Source organism: Manacus candei, unplaced genomic scaffold (genome assembly GCF_025592945.1).
Source record: "Manacus candei isolate 608988 ecotype Guabito, Panama unplaced genomic scaffold, ASM2559294v1 h1tg000015l, whole genome shotgun sequence".
NCBI classification, from domain to species: Eukaryota; Metazoa; Chordata; class Aves; order Passeriformes; family Pipridae; genus Manacus; species Manacus candei.
In genome coordinates, this window is record NW_026138063.1 from 14182466 (window position 1) to 14199188 (window position 16723).

The following is a 16723-nucleotide window of genomic DNA, read 5'->3' on the forward strand; positions in this document are numbered from 1 at the left end:
CTTGGCTGGGGCTCCCCCCAATGCAGTTCAGGAGCCTTTCCTGGCCTAGACAGGGAGGAGGAAATCTTTTCCTTTGTTCCTTCTTTTTCCTTTGTTCCTTCTTTTTCCTTTGTTCCTTCTTTCATTTATTTCCTGGCAGAACCTTCAATTTTGCGCCTCAAACCTCACATCCTCTGTCTTTTCTATATTTAAGACAACAACAGTTACTCACAGCTTATCTTTCTCTGCATCTCCCATGACTGCTTGCTGTTACAGGTTTGCTTTCCAGATCACAAATGCTGGAGAAGTGAGTCTTCTGTGGGATCATGTCCACTGGCATAGAAGGCAAACCCAACAGGAACTACTTTTATTTCCTTTAGCAATGCAAACAGTGCCTTTCCTGAGTTTAAATGAGGTTAAACAGATTTTGAGCTGCACAAAGGCTGTTTGCGCTCATGAACAGCCCTGAGTGAACTTCCTCCCATGCTCCCTCCACAGACTGTAGTGCCTGAGCACTAAGGGAAAAGGAGCTGCTTAGGTGGTGTTATGAGGAAAGATGAAAGCTGCTTTGGTCAACTCAACTCTATCCAGCTACTGGGGACCACTGTATGTGAGAAGCGGATGGAGGAACTGATCCCATTTCTGGTGTTGGACACCACAGGATCAGTTGAGGTGCTGCCATTGGGGGCATCAGAAGTTAAGCAGTAGAAAGTAATGCTCTGAGTATGTAGACCTTAAGCAACATACCTAGAAAATGGGGTCACGAATCTACAAATAATGTTTCTTTTCAGGTAAATGTGCTTAAACCTAAAAGACTAAATTACTACAAGCATGGTCACTTTCTCATTTCTCTTGAAATGATTCCAACTTCTTTTCTTAGTGTGTTAGGCGTTTCCCTGCAGCACTGATTAAGTCTGCTCACTGGAGGAAACAAAAAGATACTGAGCATTTCAACCCACTGATCTAACAGAAAAGCACTGGCTGACAGTCATAGCATCAGCGATCCTAGTTAGATAAGAAAAGAAGTGGAACAGTATTTGATGTGGGAAAGGCTAATAATTTACTGTGTATTGTGTGCATCATGGCATCTTTTTTTCTGCCACTGCAGGTGAATAGGTATTTTCCTACTGATAAATGCCTGAATGGAAGAGGAAGATATATGCTGCTATCTCTGTTCTCTTTGATAAGACAATGATATTCTCATCTAAGAAATAGCATTCATCTCTATGTCAAAAAGTCATGTTTGCTAAATTTCAGCATGTGAGTCTGAACTCAGCTAAATATAACTGTGCTATGTTCCTGTAAAAAATAAAGGTAGTATCAAATGCTACCATGTATTTCTAATTTTCCAACCATGTCAAAATAATTCTATACCTATTTCTTAAAAGATGTTTAAAACCTATTTCTGGGTGTTTGCTATTAATCCTCTTAGTGGACTCTATGCAGATGTGTGGAAAAATGCTAGTCAGCTTTAGATTAGATTCTCCTGTACCTGAGGAAACTAGCAAAATAAAATCCCCAAATCCTTGTCATATCTGGTGTTTAGGTGAAGTTTAGTGCAAGGCTAGAATAATAATGGGTTTTGGGGGGTTTTTTGGGTGTTTTGTTTGTTTGTTTAGTTTTGCTTGGTTTTTTTGGCTTGGTTTTGTTTATGGAAAGTTCAATATTGGACACCTTATTTTGGGAGGTGGAAGAAAAAGACAAAGAGTATGTAAAGCTACAAAGTCACCTGCACTTACTAATTTCCATTTTCTTTATTAAGGATTCAAATTGAATCCTCAGTCCTGGGTTTCAGGCATGCACTAATTACTGTGATCAGATTTGTGTGCTTTAGATGAAGTACAGTTTCCTTTGTATGTGGACACCAGCAGGTCACTAGGTAAATTTATAGAAAAGGATGCAAAGACCAGTTCACCAACGCTGTTACATCAGGGTGTGAGCCAACTTGCTCCAAGTCCTTTGTTTCCCGAACAATTCAGTATTGTTTGTTCTTGTTCCTGTAACTATGAAGTCCACGTAAATATATTTTTTCCCCCCTGGGATGATGTCTTATAAACAAGCTGAATTTTTTTCAAATATCATTTGTTTTCCTTCCACGGTGGGCATGCAGCTTGGAGTTATCACCTGTATGTAACCTGATATTCTGTGACTAAAAGGTAAAAATTAGGCAATTAAATGAATGAATTTAATTAAGGCACGGAGTCGGCATTGATGCTGACGGAGATGGAAAGAGTAAATGCCACAAAGAGTAAATGCCACTAGCTCCGTAACCTGTGGAAATTCCGGCGTTTCCCCGCAGTACTCAAACCTCAATTTCCTGTCTGGAGCAAGAGCTGCCCTCGCTCCCCGCCCCGGGGCGGCATCGGCAGCCCCGCCCCGCAGCGCTGGGTGTTCCCGAACCGCCCGGGAGAGATGTGCACAGTCACCGCAGGGCAGAGGAAAGGAGGGGAGCAGAGCTGCGCCTCGGCTTTGGGAACGGTACTTTTTGCTGTGGCTGTAAGTGTCCTCATCGCCCATGATTCCTTCGAGGCGGTCCTCTGAGGCATCTCTGGGGATGCTCTAATGAACATCAGGGCTGTGACAAGGGCCTGATGGTCAGAAGGACCACATTTTCTGGTTGGGAATTGCACGTTAAATTAGAATTTAGTGAAGTAACTCGCTTGCAAAGACTGGTTTAAGGGAAGCTGTTGCTGCCCAGGCTGTGTCGGGAGAGCCGTGCCCGAGAGAGCAGCAGCAGCAGCACAATTCTGGCAGCAGTGGTCCTGACCCCAGCAGTGAAGTGAGCAGTGTTAGAGATGTGCTTTCGTCTCAGTGAGGCTGGATACCCTGGGTGTGACCTGATTTTTTGGCTGCCAGGTGTCTGCTCTCTTAGGTTTCAGGAGAGATGCCAGTGTAAGGGCAGCATCAGAACCAAAATATTTTGAGTCAACTTACAGCTTATTTAATTTGTGCCTTCTCTGAAGACTATTTTCTTTAGATCAACTGGATGATTTTTAGGCATACTATTTCTCCAGCAGTCAAGGTTAAAATCAGGTGGCTGAATAGTCTAATGTAACCTGACGATGAGAAGAAATGCCACAAAGCTGGCTGGGGTAAACAAATGCATGACTCACAGCTATTTGGCTTTCTAAGTCTTTTTTTTTTTTTTTTTTTTTTTTACTGTTAAACCTCCTTGGAAAGAGTCTGGCTTGATATTTAAATGGAACCATGTGTAATGTTTGTGCTTGGGGGCTTATGTCAATATGCTTTTGGCAGTATTTTAATGAGCTGGATAAGAAACAAAACTGCCTGTTACTCTAGTATGCTGTTTTCCTCATAAAAAGCGGAAGCTCTGTAGTTAATATAATTATGAGGTCTCTGAATTACTGGAAGTATATCTACTGACTTGTGTCAGAGTGGACTGGGTAATGTAGTTCTGGAAATAAGAAAGTGACTGAAAAAGGAACATGGACAGTCTGCCATTCATAAAAAAGGAACTATGTAGGGATGTTATTTCCTTACTCTGTAAGGAGTTGGTTGTGCTGTGCTGGGTGAGAGGGTCTAGAGTATCCCAGCAATTGACTGCTACTTCTGAGAGCAAAGACAAAAAGTCTGGGAACTCCTACGGATGTGGAAGAAGGCTGGCAATATGGGTTCTAGATAGTACAGTATAGAGGGACAGGGTATGAAAAATTGGACTTGTTGGTATCAGTTCCTTTCTCTCATGAGCAGTTCAGCAAATGAAGGGTGAGGTCTGCTGCCAGTGTGCCAACCCCCAGCTGAATGGCTGCACATGGCATATAAAAACTGTTTCGGGGGTTGGTGGTGATTCTTCTACCATTTATTTCCTCTCAGCATTCAAGTGGTTGAGATTGGAGGCCAAACTGTGGGGCTCAGGTTGTGAGTTTCAGGAGGGGCATCTGGCAGTGCCCACCTTTCCTGATCCCAGTGCTCAGGCGCAGCAGGGAGACCTTGGGCCATCCAGGAACAGTATTTCATAAGGGTTGCTCATTATTAGGCAGCCACTTTCTGTGAAGCATCACCAGTTCCCCCAGCGCCTCCTTTCTGGCAGCAAAATCCCTTTTGTCTTCCCCTTGTGTAAAGTTGAACCCAAGTATGTCCCTTACTTCAGAGAAGAGAGATATTTATATCTCATCTGTACTCCTTTGGGAGAGTGGACCCATAGATATGAGTTACTACAGGAATCTGTCAGGAAAGCTAAAACTTGATGGCTTTTCCCAGCACAGGCTCCCTGGCACATCCCTAGCCCAAGGGAGGGGTGAGGCTGGTCCCTACCACTTCTTGCCCTTCAGCACTCAGCTGTGGGATTTTGGTCCTTGTTTAATTAGCAAAAACCTCAGGTAGTGTAATAAAGTGTGAAGGACTCTTTTAATCCTTGCAAAATTTAGGTTCGAAAGGATAAACTTTGGATGTTATTTTGTTTCATCCCTCTGCTTAAAGGCAGCCTAAATTCAAATTTATTTTGTTCAAGGCCTTATAAAGCAGTTTACAAGATATATTACAAAGGTATACAGCTGCTGCTTCTGGAACATCATGACCAGATTATTCACTCCAACACACTTAATCCCAATTTATATTGTGAATTCATGTTGCAGCATGTCACCAGTATAGCACAAGGGATTCATGCACCTGTTTTTGTTGAACCAAAATGAATTCTGTAATGGACTTCTACTTGCTGAAGTACTTTACTTCTTTTTTTTTTCTTTAATTCTATGTAATTTTAACTCCATTACAAAGAAATAACATTAGCCTTCATTTGTATTAGTGGGAGCTAAGTGCAAAAACCTTCACTTTTCCCTGCTATGTTGATGCCTAAGAAACCAAGGAAAAAAGACTCCAGGCCAAATTAGGTAGGAGATAAGATAAGAGAGCAGAAGTTTTAATGAGCCCCCAGGCTCCAGGAATACAAACCCACATGTGCACACTTCAACTCAGGTGTTACTATTTTTATAACGATGTCCATCCAATCCCTGCTTGTCCACCCCCCAGTTCTGCCCCGTTCCACAGAATTGTCCATGTTTTACATTCCTGGGGCAGGCATTAGGGTAGAAGATTAAACAATTAATGGACTTAACGGAGTTTTGATATGGGAAGGGGGTTTGATATGTACAACTGTTAGGCTCCTGCCGTTACTTCTACTGGAAAATACTGATAGAAGATATAACATCATGAGAAACACACTACAGGTACATTTAAAATTTACATAACTACTACTAAAATCTATAAAAATTAAAAAAAAATCTAAAAAAATTAAAAAATCAAAAAACTCAACAATGTAAGTAATGTTTCAATGACCATTCTCTATACTTATTTTAAAAGTGCTATTAGAACTAGTAGCAACTAGCTGTAGGCAAAGCCACATTTTATTACACTGACATGAAAATGTAGGCTTCGGTTTATTGCTCTGTGCAACCCAGGCAGGTGGGACCAACAGGGAAGTGTTCACAGCACCAAGCCTGACAGAGTTCAGAAAGCATTCGGACATGCTCTCAGGCACGTGGTGTGATTCTTGGGGCTGACTTGTGCAGAGCCAGGAGCTGGATGTTGATGATCCTAGTGGGTCCCTTCTAACTCAGGAGATTGCATGATGCTATGGGCACATTTTCTGAGTGACTGGTCTTCCTGTATCTACTGCTTCTTGACTGAAGTTTCACCAGGTGGGAATTTCACCACATGTGACAACCTGGCAGAAAAAAAAAATAAATTGTGCAATATAAAGGTTGACAAAAGTGAGTTTTTGTTCCTCATTCCTGTGGTGTTTCAGAGTTTTATGTTATTGCACAATCTTTATAAATTTTCCAGATGAAAAGCAGGGCATGACTGACAATGTGTGATGACTGAATTGGAGGTAATAGGAGTCTAGATAAAAGGCAGCGGAAGAATAGAGACAATTTTAATTAAAAAAATAATCTTAACTATTCTCTTTAACATCATGTCTGATGAAATGGGGGCTGAGCTTTGTAAAATCTTTGTTGCTTTTCTAGCTATAGAGCAGATCAACACTTTCTAAATCCTAGATTGTACAATGGCATATATGTGTGGTTGTAGGGACAATAAAAGATTCTGGACTACTATAAAGCCTTTATTTTAAATAAATCTTATGATTCTGTCTTTCCTTTTGCCAAAGGGTTTAGTTGTAATTCTCAGCATTTCACTGAAGGTCAGATAGCTGGAACATCTCACAGTATAAGCTGATCTTTTGCTAGTTTAAATAACATTGTTTATTCTTTTTTAATTTGTGATACTCCTACAAGCTGGTAGTTTTGTCAACATAATTAATATGGTCATGTATTAAACTTGTCACTCTACAGCATAAACTGTGAAAACAAGGTTTGAGTTTTGTAGTTTGGATGTGTTCTTTCAGATTTTTAAATCAAATATATAATTGTAAATAGAAGAAAAAAATACTGAGAAAGGATGGCTTTAAGAGCAATTTGTTAAACAAAGAGGATTTTGTGTAGGTTTTGGGAAATGAACTAGTTCCGTGCCATCCCAGAACCAATGAACATCATTCCACGATATCTGCTTTTATTCTGGGAGTGAAAACAGGAAGGAATTACTTTCAGTTTCAGTTTCATTCCCAGCTTTGAACGGAGGTCTTCATTGAACTGAAGTAGTTAGAAGATCCATAACAGACAAAATATATTACTAGTTTAAATTAAACAGGATTATTTTTGAAGAGGAACTAGGTTTATTTTTTTATTTTAAAGCTTTTGATTCTATTAAAAATTAGTGCCTATTCCATTCTTTTTTAGACTTCCCCTGAGACTTAAAAGAAGTATCTCTCAAGGTTGGTGCTGCTATTAGTAAATGTTCTTTCTGGTGTGGTGTGTTTCTGTTTGGAGGGATGTATGTGTTTGTTTGTTTGTTTGTGTTTTGTGGGGGTTTTTTGTTTGTTTTGTTTTTGTTTTAATTCCTTTGGCAACCTGGAAGAGTAGAAGATAAAAGAGAAGCAGTTGGCCCTTTCACTCATGGTGTTCTGCTTAGCATCTCACTCCCCTGTGTGAGCCCACCTTTTTTATCTTGTGAAGGTGAAAACTGGATAGGTGTTATTTAGTAGTACCAATTCAGAAGTGGAATAGTTTAAAAGAACAGAGTAGGGGGTAGTGTGGCAGCATGGCTGCTCCAGTATTTACCCAGCAGGTTTTGCAGTCAGCATCAATACACTGAACCAGCTGCTCTGAAATTACAGCAGTAATTTGTTCATATGAATTGCATGATGTTTCTGAATGGCTACACAGTGGAGTCTTGCACATCCCAATGCTTTCCTCTGACTTGGGGATGATTTCGGGATACTCAAAGCATGAATGCAGGCATAGATAATTCAGATTTATGTGGTGATGGAGACATAGCTTAGAAGGAAGCTGAGACATTTAAGGTTATTTAACCTTGTATTTGTAATTCAGCTTTCCCATATGGTTTAGATAGGCAAATATCTTTTATCAGTAATAAACAGAGAACACTGAATAACTCTTTTGTGAAATTATATATTAAAAACATTGTGAAATAAAAATGTTCTTTTGCAGAACAACTGTAAGCAAGCAGATCCACGATGATGCAAGGTGAGTAAAAAATAAACAAAATGTCATCTTTTGTTAACATCAAAGATAGCATGGGTCCTTCCAAGGTATTCAAGCAATATTAGCTTAGCTATTAGTTTACCTTCTACTTATATGAAATATGTATGAAAGTGTTAAATTGAAATTTTAGTATTGAATATTTTACAAAACATAGAGCTTACATTTTCAGTTCTTGATTTCTGGAGTGATATAAAAATAATAAGTAATCTTGAAGTTCAAGTTATTTGTGCTTAAAAACTGAAGTTGGTAAATGTTTTTAAATTCATAGACCTCCCAGTGTGCTGGTGAGGTAGTACTACAGTCTGAACTTGAAGAAGTTGGGAGAAGCTGTTTTACATAGAGGGGAGTGGCTCATTTCCATGTTCGGTACTGCGAGGCAGCCTGTCAGTTTCCTGGCAATGCTTGGATTTAAAGCTTCCTTCTAAATATCAGTGAACAAAGGCACCTCTGGTGCAGACAGAGTGAACTAATCTTGCTTGAGCAGGGCTTGGACTAGGTGATCTCAAGAGGTCCATTTTGAGCCAAATGATTCCGTGACTTATTCATGACATCATGGGCAATACCTGCCTTTTTTTCTGAGCTTTAAGGACCAGAACTCCTTTAAGTTATACTGATGTTTAATATACACACTGTTCATAAATATAAGCTTGATGTACAGTTTTTGCTATACAGAAAAGAGCTGCCTAATTTATGTGTGTATTCTGGAAAAGGGGGCAGTGTTGGGGATCTTTCTGCCTAGGGTAGGAGGTATAGATCAATACTCAGAGAGTATATTCCATTCTTCCAGGACCTCAACCTGCCACAGCACCTGGAGTCCCCTTTGGCTCCCCTCAGCACGTCCCTGGGCCTTACCAAGGTAGGTTGCTTGGTCACAGACCTGTGATACTATTAGGAAATAACCATGGGGAATATGGGGTTGTACAAGTGTGATCATCTCCAATTTACTGCTATTCATTCTATAAAGTTTCTTTTAATTTCTGCTTTGCTGGAAAGTAATTTCTTTCTTTTTTGAATGTATGCTGAGCAGTACCAACAGCAGTAGGAGTTAAAAATGTCAGATATTCTCCTGTAGTCACTGTGGGGAGTTTACTAGGGAGGTGTTTTTGATCAAACTTCCCTGCTAGGGAGGTTAACTGATGCAAAGCAATTAATGTGTGGCAGCTTCTTACTGATGATCAGATTTTTTTAATTGTTATTTCAGTATTTCACTTTATTTTTCTCAAGAAATCCAGAACTGAAGAAAATTGTTTTCCTCCTGCAGTTCTGCTGGTCCGTGTATTCCTTTCCTGTTTCTTGCTCTGTTGCTGTACTTAGCATGTGGTTATACTTTATACTTTCCCTCACTTGCTTTTCTCCTTTTCTTTCTTATTTTCTGTTCTACATTCAAAATGCAACGCTCCTAAACAGCTTCTCTTGTTCTGCCAATGACTTCTTTCTGAAGCACCGAATCACAGTGTGCAATATCTAACAATCAGGCTCAAACCATAAATTACAGATAAAATGCAAAATGTTTGGCCTAAGTTACTGTGCTGTTCATAAGTTAAAGCTTTTGCATCTTGCAACAAGGCAATCTGAGGTCTGTAAGTACAGCTGGCATCAGCAAGGAATGAACATTCACTGCCTGTGCCATGAAGGTCACGGGAGCATTTTTATTTTGAATAATTGTATGTGCACACACTTGCACACAATAGCAGTAGATAATTTATGTGTAAGCCTCAGACATAAAAGTGATTTTGTATTCTCAAAGGGTGGATTCTTCTCTGGGGTGAGCTGACCACCTATGAATTTTAAACCACAGCTGTTTACATCACCCAGTACTGACCTGGTTATGGCCACAGCCTGATCTTTCACATGTAACAGTCCATGTATTGTAACACAATGTGAAATTTGGTGCTGAACTGGTGTGGGCTAAAGATAAGTCTACAAGTCAGTATCTCGAACTATTTGTACAGCTCCACAAAAATAACTCTTTGTGCCTTCTGCACTGTGCTCACTTCTGAGTAAAAGTGAGTAAAATCCTCTGTGTAAGACTGAAAGCCTGTCTACCTACCAGAAGGTATTAAGAAAGGGGAAAAAATACAGTTGTTGTTCTGTAACTTTCACTCTCAACTTCCGCAGCTTCAGCGACAAGGGTAGAGGAAGGCAGGACTCTGAGCCCAGGGGGACAAGGGATGGGCCGTGACACCAAGGCAGTGCTACCTGTGCCATCTGCTGGGCTGCTGAGCACTTACACCCTGCAGTGCTCCCTGAGAGCTTGTTTTCTATTCAGCACCAGTTGGAGACTTGACATTCAAAAAACGTGGAACTCTTTCCTCCTTTACTACGCACCTCCTCTGTGAAGGAGTTGTGCGTTTTCTGGGTTTTGACAGAGAATCCATTAAACAAATGGGAAAGTGCAGTTTTTAGGTCACAGACTTCTGGTTTGAAAACTACAGATGATCTTTGCTAAAAGGGCATTTCCTTTCATGTAAGTAGAAGGTGTCATTTCAGGAAAACTTTATCTTAAAATTACTCATTTGCTCAACTGACAACTTGTAAATGCCAGTGCTTTTATTGGAATTTAAAGCCTTCTGTCTTTTCTACTTAGAAATAACCTTCATTCATTTATTTCTAATTTTTGAATTGCCTGTCTTTATGTGAATGATATTTCTGCTATATTCAAGAATGCTGCATTTATTTATTTTGTTTGTTTTTTTTTTTCTGAGACATTAGAACTTCCCAATCCAGTGTAACTTCCTTCATGAAGGTTGTTGTATTCATAACTGAAATATAGAAGGTATAAGGATCTCCATAGTTCAAAACAGTGAACCAGTTAATCTTTTGAAGATCAACGGGGTAATTCTTTTTCAGTATCTAACTCTCATAACTGTCTCTCTCTTACCATGCCAAATGTCTCAGGTGCAGGGAACTATGGCTTCCAAGCACAGCCCATGGGATTCCCAGGCGGACCTGCTTTTCCACCTGTCCAGAACCAGCCCGTCATGCAGGGGGGGACAATTTGGATGCCTATCCCTCCTTCTATTCCCAACTGCCCTCCTGGACTGGAATACCTCACACAGGTACCTGCACCTTTCCTCCTTCCAGAGATGGGGTATTCACTTGGGAAGCAGCCTGCATCCATGAAAAGGCAAAATAAAGCATCTGGCTGTGTTGCAGCTGTGTGGGTTGCTGCTTTTGGGCTGCTAAGCAAAGCCTCAGATGCATCTCTGAGTGTGGAGGTGCCTGTTATGGCTCTAGCACTTGTCCAAGTAAGATGCTAAAGGATGAGGGGCACAGGACTATCGTACACCCTTCCCGTTCCTGAAGCTACTGTTCGTGAGATGTAACATGATTTGGCAAGGTGTATACAACAAATATCTGTAATATAGGCAACAATAGAACATTAGAGGTGCTTAATTTTCTACATGATGCTTTTTTCACACCACTTCATAATGTTGTTAGTAAAGTGCTAGTCAGACTTCACAACCTAGAGAATGCTAATAGCAAAATTGTTTCCATATTATAGATATGTCCTTGTACTATAAAATACAGTTCATCTCATCACTGGCAAGATTAACACTGCATATTGTTGCAAGTTCTGCAAATTGCTGAAAAAGAAAAGCAATGATGAGGAGAGGCTGATTTTCCCTGAATTTCCCTCAGAGCTGAGCAGTAGCTGAGCTTCCGCTCTAAAGTGTCTCAGTTTCCTTCTTTTGTCTGCATGGAGGCTCTGGGACCTGTGATGTCGGATCTCTGTCAGGCTCCGAGTCCTGAAAGGAGCACAGGCATGTTAGTCCTGCATGCTTGTAACCAGACCATGGGTACAGCTCCTACCATCAGCTCCAGTGCTCTGGAACACTGTTCTGCTGAACTGACAGTGGACAGGACAAGGAGGGGGTGTGAACTACTCCCACAGCTTTATTGGTAGATGATCTGCCTCTATACAATGTATTGATCCACAAATTTTCATTCTGAAATGAAACAGCAATGGCTCTTAAAACTACATTTCTCTTAGTTACAGCTTGTTAACTATTTATTCTGTTTAATTTTTGAACCATGGACAGATTGACCAGATATTAATTCATCAGCAAATTGAACTTCTTGAGAGTAAGTACAAAGTATTTAAATCTAATAATCCCAAAGACAGTAAAGTTTAGACTTTCTTTAACACTAGGTATTTAAGGTGGATCATCACCTTTCGCTTTCCTGCCTCTGGTAACCTGTCTCAGTTCCTGCAGAAGCTATGGAGGAGAGGAAGGAGAAATTAAGAGGGAAGAGGATTTTAAGCAGGTTCTATACAGCAATGAAACTGAATAATCTTGGTAGCTAGTTATAGATAAAGTCACACATTTCTAATACTATTAATTTACAATGATTTCTACTCTCCTCTCTTCCCTACTTAAAGATCTTTTCTGTCATATCCCACCTAATTCCATAGACTGGCATGTGGCTTTGATGCTGTTTACAGGCAATCCTGCTGTTTTAGCAAACTCAATGGCTTTTTTTCTGTTCCCTTCATTCCGTTCACTTTAAGAACATCAAAGTCATGTTATCATTGTCTTTCAAATAGAAGAAATAAAATGGACCATACATCTCAGCTGACACCCAATGTTACTGTATTTTCTTTCCATAAAACTTAAAAGAGTGCTTTCATTTGTTATAGAAATTAATTAAAATTTCTCTCCTGGTTCTTGTTGCTTTCAATGTGCGCTGCTGTGAATCTTGACTGTGAGGCTTTTTAGTGGCCTTCTCATTCTGAACATATTTGTGCCCTTTTCTGGCTTCACCCCCAGATTCACAAGTGTTTTTAATTCTCATCTGTTCAGCTCTTCCCTGAGAATCTTCCATGCTGTTATTGGTAACTGTGGTGCTTGTCTCTGGCAGCAGGTGTCCATGTCTGGTGGGGGGGGAAAGGGGACTAGTGGAAATCTCCATGCTCTTTCTGCCTGTCCTTGTTCATGGTAACTTCTCTCTGAACTTCTTCATCAGGCTTCTCTGCTTCAGGGTCCTTCCTCCCGTTACCCTTTGCCAGCAGCTGCCTCTGAAGGACTTTGAGCGAGGCTTGCCTTCCCAAAGGGTAGCTGTGGAGTTAGCCGGGAGAGATTTCTGACCAGACTTCTCCTATTTTTCAGTTTTGACTGGCTTTGAAACACAGAACAAATATGAGCTCAAGAATGCACTGGGGCAAAGGGTGTACTTTGCAGCAGAGGACACTGACTGCCTTACCAGGAATTGCTGTGGGCCATCACGACCCTTCACCATCCGGATTATAGACAACATGGGCCGTGAGGTGATAACGCTGCAGAGGCCTCTCCGCTGTTCTTCGTGCTGCTGTCCCTGCTGTTTGCAGGAGGTGAGTTGCTGCCTCTCGCCGCCTTCCTTCAGATGGCACAGGGACCTCCTATGCAGTTTTAAGATGAGGTCTTGGATCAGGAGGTGAGGTGAAACAAATAAGATTTTGCCCGTATGTTGTGGAAAGAGAGATTGGTGGGATTTATGCGTGGGATTCTTAGTCTGGGAAGAAGGAAGTGTGCTGCAACACTTGGACTCACCCCGGACATTTCCGATTACGGTAATGAAAAATCTGATTGAACAGCATGTCAGGGAACTTGTGGCTCGTGCTGAAATCTGCACTGAAGGTGGACTTGGAATGGAAGAGTAAGACAATGGCTTTCATAAAATAACAGCTAGATTTTTCGTTCTACAGCTGTGAAAGCTACAGTGAAATTCAATTCACGAGATCATGAGTTTTTTTAATGATAACATAATTCTAGGATGATTCAACTTCTGCAACTTTAAATCTGAACCTACTTAGAACTATTACTCAGGGATTTGTAGTAGCTGCACCCTCTAATGTCTTCACTTACTGTATTTCTTTCACTGGACTTTGATGTTTATACTGTAGATGCATAGCTTGTGTCTCTTACTGTTTTCTTGAAGGCAAAAGTTGAATTTGAGGTCTGTGATCTGAGTGCAGTCTTCTGAAAACACTCACAAAAAATTGCATGCAGGTCATGCATTGAAAGGCCAGATTGTAGTGGAAAAATACATTTTGGTTTCTTTGTGTGCTGTTGTGGGTTTTGTTCACAAGCATATCAAAGCATGAACACTCACTTGGAGGTTTTCTCTTTCCTGCAAAGGTGGAAGTTCAGGCACCTCCAGGAACAAGAGTTGGTTATGTTGTCCAGAATTGGCATGCCTGCCTGCCAAAGTTTACAATTCAAGATGAGAAAGGAACGGATATACTGAAAATTACTGGCCCATGTGTTGTCTGCAGCTGTTGTGAGGATGTTAATTTTGAGGTATGAAAAGCTAAAAATTGTTTGCATGTATCTGTTTTCAGATAGTAACTTGATAGTAGTTTGTGGCTCAACTTATACAACAGTTCAGTTGACAGGTAATATATTAAGTAATTAGTACATAATCTTTTAATGCTGGTATAATCAACTCACTTCTCTAGATATCTAAATTACTCTAGATAAAACAGACAAAATGCCAGAAATTACATCTTAAAGCCACTCATTCATGATCAGTGAGAATAATTCCCTGTGGCTGCACACAAATTAGTTAATTAAAATATTGAGGAGCAAAGTCTTTTTGAATGTATTATGTTAGACCCTAACAAAAAATATTATTCTCAGCTGTATTAGGTATTTATTGAAATGACTTTCTACAATCACATATTTAATAATTTAATAATCATTCAATGAACTAGTAAATCAAGATAATTTAAACCTAAAATATAGAGTCGAATGACTGAGAAGTTGCAATTTTCACTTTAAATTAATAGTGATTAATGCACATTAAGTAGTAGATATACTAGCCTACCATTTAATATTTAAAATAATGTTGCAAAGGATTACTGAAGTAAATTTAGTATGATTTTATTTTGGGAACTAGTCTTTCAGATGACCCAGAAGACTGGACCTAACTTCAGGAAACATAATGTCGACAAAGGGCTAATCTCTGCTTTGGAACGGAAGAATGTAGTTTGTTTAATTTTCACTTGAGCAGTTCCTGATAAATGGAAGGAGAAAATAATTCACCCTCTTGGCTGACAGACAACACTTCCAGGAGAGTGTGTGTGCGTGTGTGTGGTAGCTGTCTCCCAGCACACTGAACTTGCAGTCAGATTCAGAATTAAGTTCATGGCTGTGCTGCTAAAGAATGACTTTCTGATAGTCTGATTGCCTTTTGGTACAAACACTTGCATTCAGTAATCACATTAATTCATATAACATAGTCTGAAGCTTTCAAATGGATCTACCCTGAAATGGATTTGGGAATATTATGAATGAAAAATTTCATGATGTTGTTTTGATTTTATATTAAACCAGGTGAAGTCTCTGGATGAGACTTGTACTGTTGGGAGGATTTCTAAGCATTGGACTGGGTTTGTGAAAGAAGCCTTTACAGATGCAGATAACTTTGGAATCACATTCCCAATGGACCTTGATGTGAAAATGAAAGCTGTTATGATTGGAGCTTGCTTCCTTATTGTAAGTCTGTTGTTCACTAATATTTGAACAGGAACTAACTTTTTCATCTTCATGTTCTGATTGTACTGGTAAAGGATTTGATTCTGAGCTCCTTGAAGTGGGTGACAGCTTCTGAACTTCAATGTGTAAAACTGACCATAAAAGGCAATACAGAATTATTTTATTTAAGAAGAGCTTTGTATATAATGGGACTGAAAAAACCTGTAGAGGGAAGACTCCTTACAGACTCAGTAGCAGAAGAAAGCAAGTTTATATGAATGTTGAAACCAGAAAAATACAGATCAGCAGTAGCCAAGAGACCCATGCAAAGCCAGAGCAGCCTGCTGAGCTGGTGGACAGTTGAATGCTGCAGCCAGCTCGTCCTGACTCTCCTTGGAAGTAAGTGAAGCACTGAGCTGAGCAGGACTAAATGCTCTCAGAGGAGTAGTTTCCAAATGGAGAGGCTACTGTGGAGGCTAAGCATGTTGAACTTGTTAGAGCACTTCTCAGCTATACTCAGAGTCTGCTGTGTCAATATTGCAATGCAGTTCTCTTTGCTCTTTGAAAACAGGGTGCAACACACTTGTGTTTCCACTTACCTGTGCAATTCTGCATCGGTATAATTTCAAAACGTGCACTGCTTCTGTGCTGGCAGGGCTGCAGAGGGGGAGGAAAGGGGTATGTGAAGCACCTTGCATGTGGGAAGGTCTCACCAACCTCTAACAGCCCTGTGCACAAACCAGGCTTTGTTTAGCTGTGTGTGTTCTTGTGCATCAAGTACAGCATTAGTGAGTTTGAGCAAGCCAGGACTCCAAGCACAGAAAACGGGCTCCCCACATGTAAACTTAATCATTATTACAATGGAATCCAGTCTGAGGTAAAATGAAAGAGACTGAGTCAGGTTGAACAAAGCCAGGGCAAGAATCCCAAGTAAAGGATCACTAGCCTTGGCTAGTGATAAAAGTTTCCATGTTGGTCTTTCACCATCTCTCTCTGTGGGTGTCCCGTGCTGAGAGACCCAAGTGGTGAAGGCATGGCAACAGGCACCCCCACCTTCTTATCATTTGAGGTTTCAGAGAGGAAGGTAAACACCTAGCAGAGCAGCCAGGAGATTTCTGAAATAAGAACCACATTAAGTATTTGTTTGTTTGCTTTTTTTTGCCCCCTAAGGACTTCATGTTTTTTGAGCATGGTGCTGATAAGAACCAGCGATCGGGAGTTTGGTGATGAAATCTAGAAGTTTTATATAGAAGAAAGAAGAACCTGGATGTCCCAACTTCCCAGTGAATTGCAGAGCTCCAGTAAGAATGTGAGAAATGTACATATTACAGTTACATTTCTAGAAGGGAAAAGCTTTATGATCTTCTTTTTCTTGGTTTTATTTTTTTTTTTGTACTCCAGTGAAATAGTTTGTAGTGTTGAAATAAAAATCCTTTATCTGCACAGGTGAATACTGTGATTTGTAGAAATATATGGCAACCTTTTTATTCCCGAGAGATTTGGAATTGTAAAGTAACTACGTATAGTAATAATTCCTAAAAAAGAGGACTACTTCTATATTCAATATTAATGTTAACAGTGAGCCTAATAAAGAGATGCTGATCTTTTCCTGTGTATCCTTTGGTAGTTTTGCCTTGGTGTTCACATCCTGTAGTTTTCAACTTCTTATCCAAATATATCAAATATATACATTCAAAACAATGTAAT

General features: G+C 40.1%; 1 protein-coding gene across 2 annotated transcripts; it reads left to right on the plus strand.

The window, feature by feature from the left end:
* The first annotated feature begins 1639 nt into the window (after window positions 1-1639).
* Window positions 1640-16632, plus strand: PLSCR1 (phospholipid scramblase 1). 2 transcript variants are annotated; one of them, XM_051781378.1, is made up of 10 exons: window positions 1640-2475; window positions 6735-6769; window positions 7506-7541; window positions 8347-8415; window positions 10458-10618; window positions 11603-11645; window positions 12671-12891; window positions 13679-13840; window positions 14876-15037; window positions 16187-16632. In XM_051781378.1, exons 3-10 carry the CDS (start codon window positions 7532-7534, stop codon window positions 16241-16243), a joined length of 885 nt encoding a protein of 294 aa, XP_051637338.1. In that variant the 5' UTR covers window positions 1640-2475; window positions 6735-6769; window positions 7506-7531; the 3' UTR covers window positions 16244-16632. The 2 variants fall into 2 exon arrangements, with proteins under 2 accessions (XP_051637338.1, XP_051637339.1); XM_051781379.1 differs by lacking the exon at window positions 1640-2475 and having other exon boundaries at window positions 6331-6769.
* Window positions 16633-16723: the final 91 nt, after the last annotated feature.

Excerpts from the sequence above, each read along its gene's own strand:
- PLSCR1 (XM_051781378.1), top strand. Across the intron at positions 10,619-11,602 it reads GACTGGAATACCTCACACAG|ATTGACCAGATATTAATTCA; the intron begins GTACCTGCACCT and ends AACCATGGACAG. Across the intron at positions 11,646-12,670 it reads GCAAATTGAACTTCTTGAGA|TTTTGACTGGCTTTGAAACA; the intron begins GTAAGTACAAAG and ends CCTATTTTTCAG.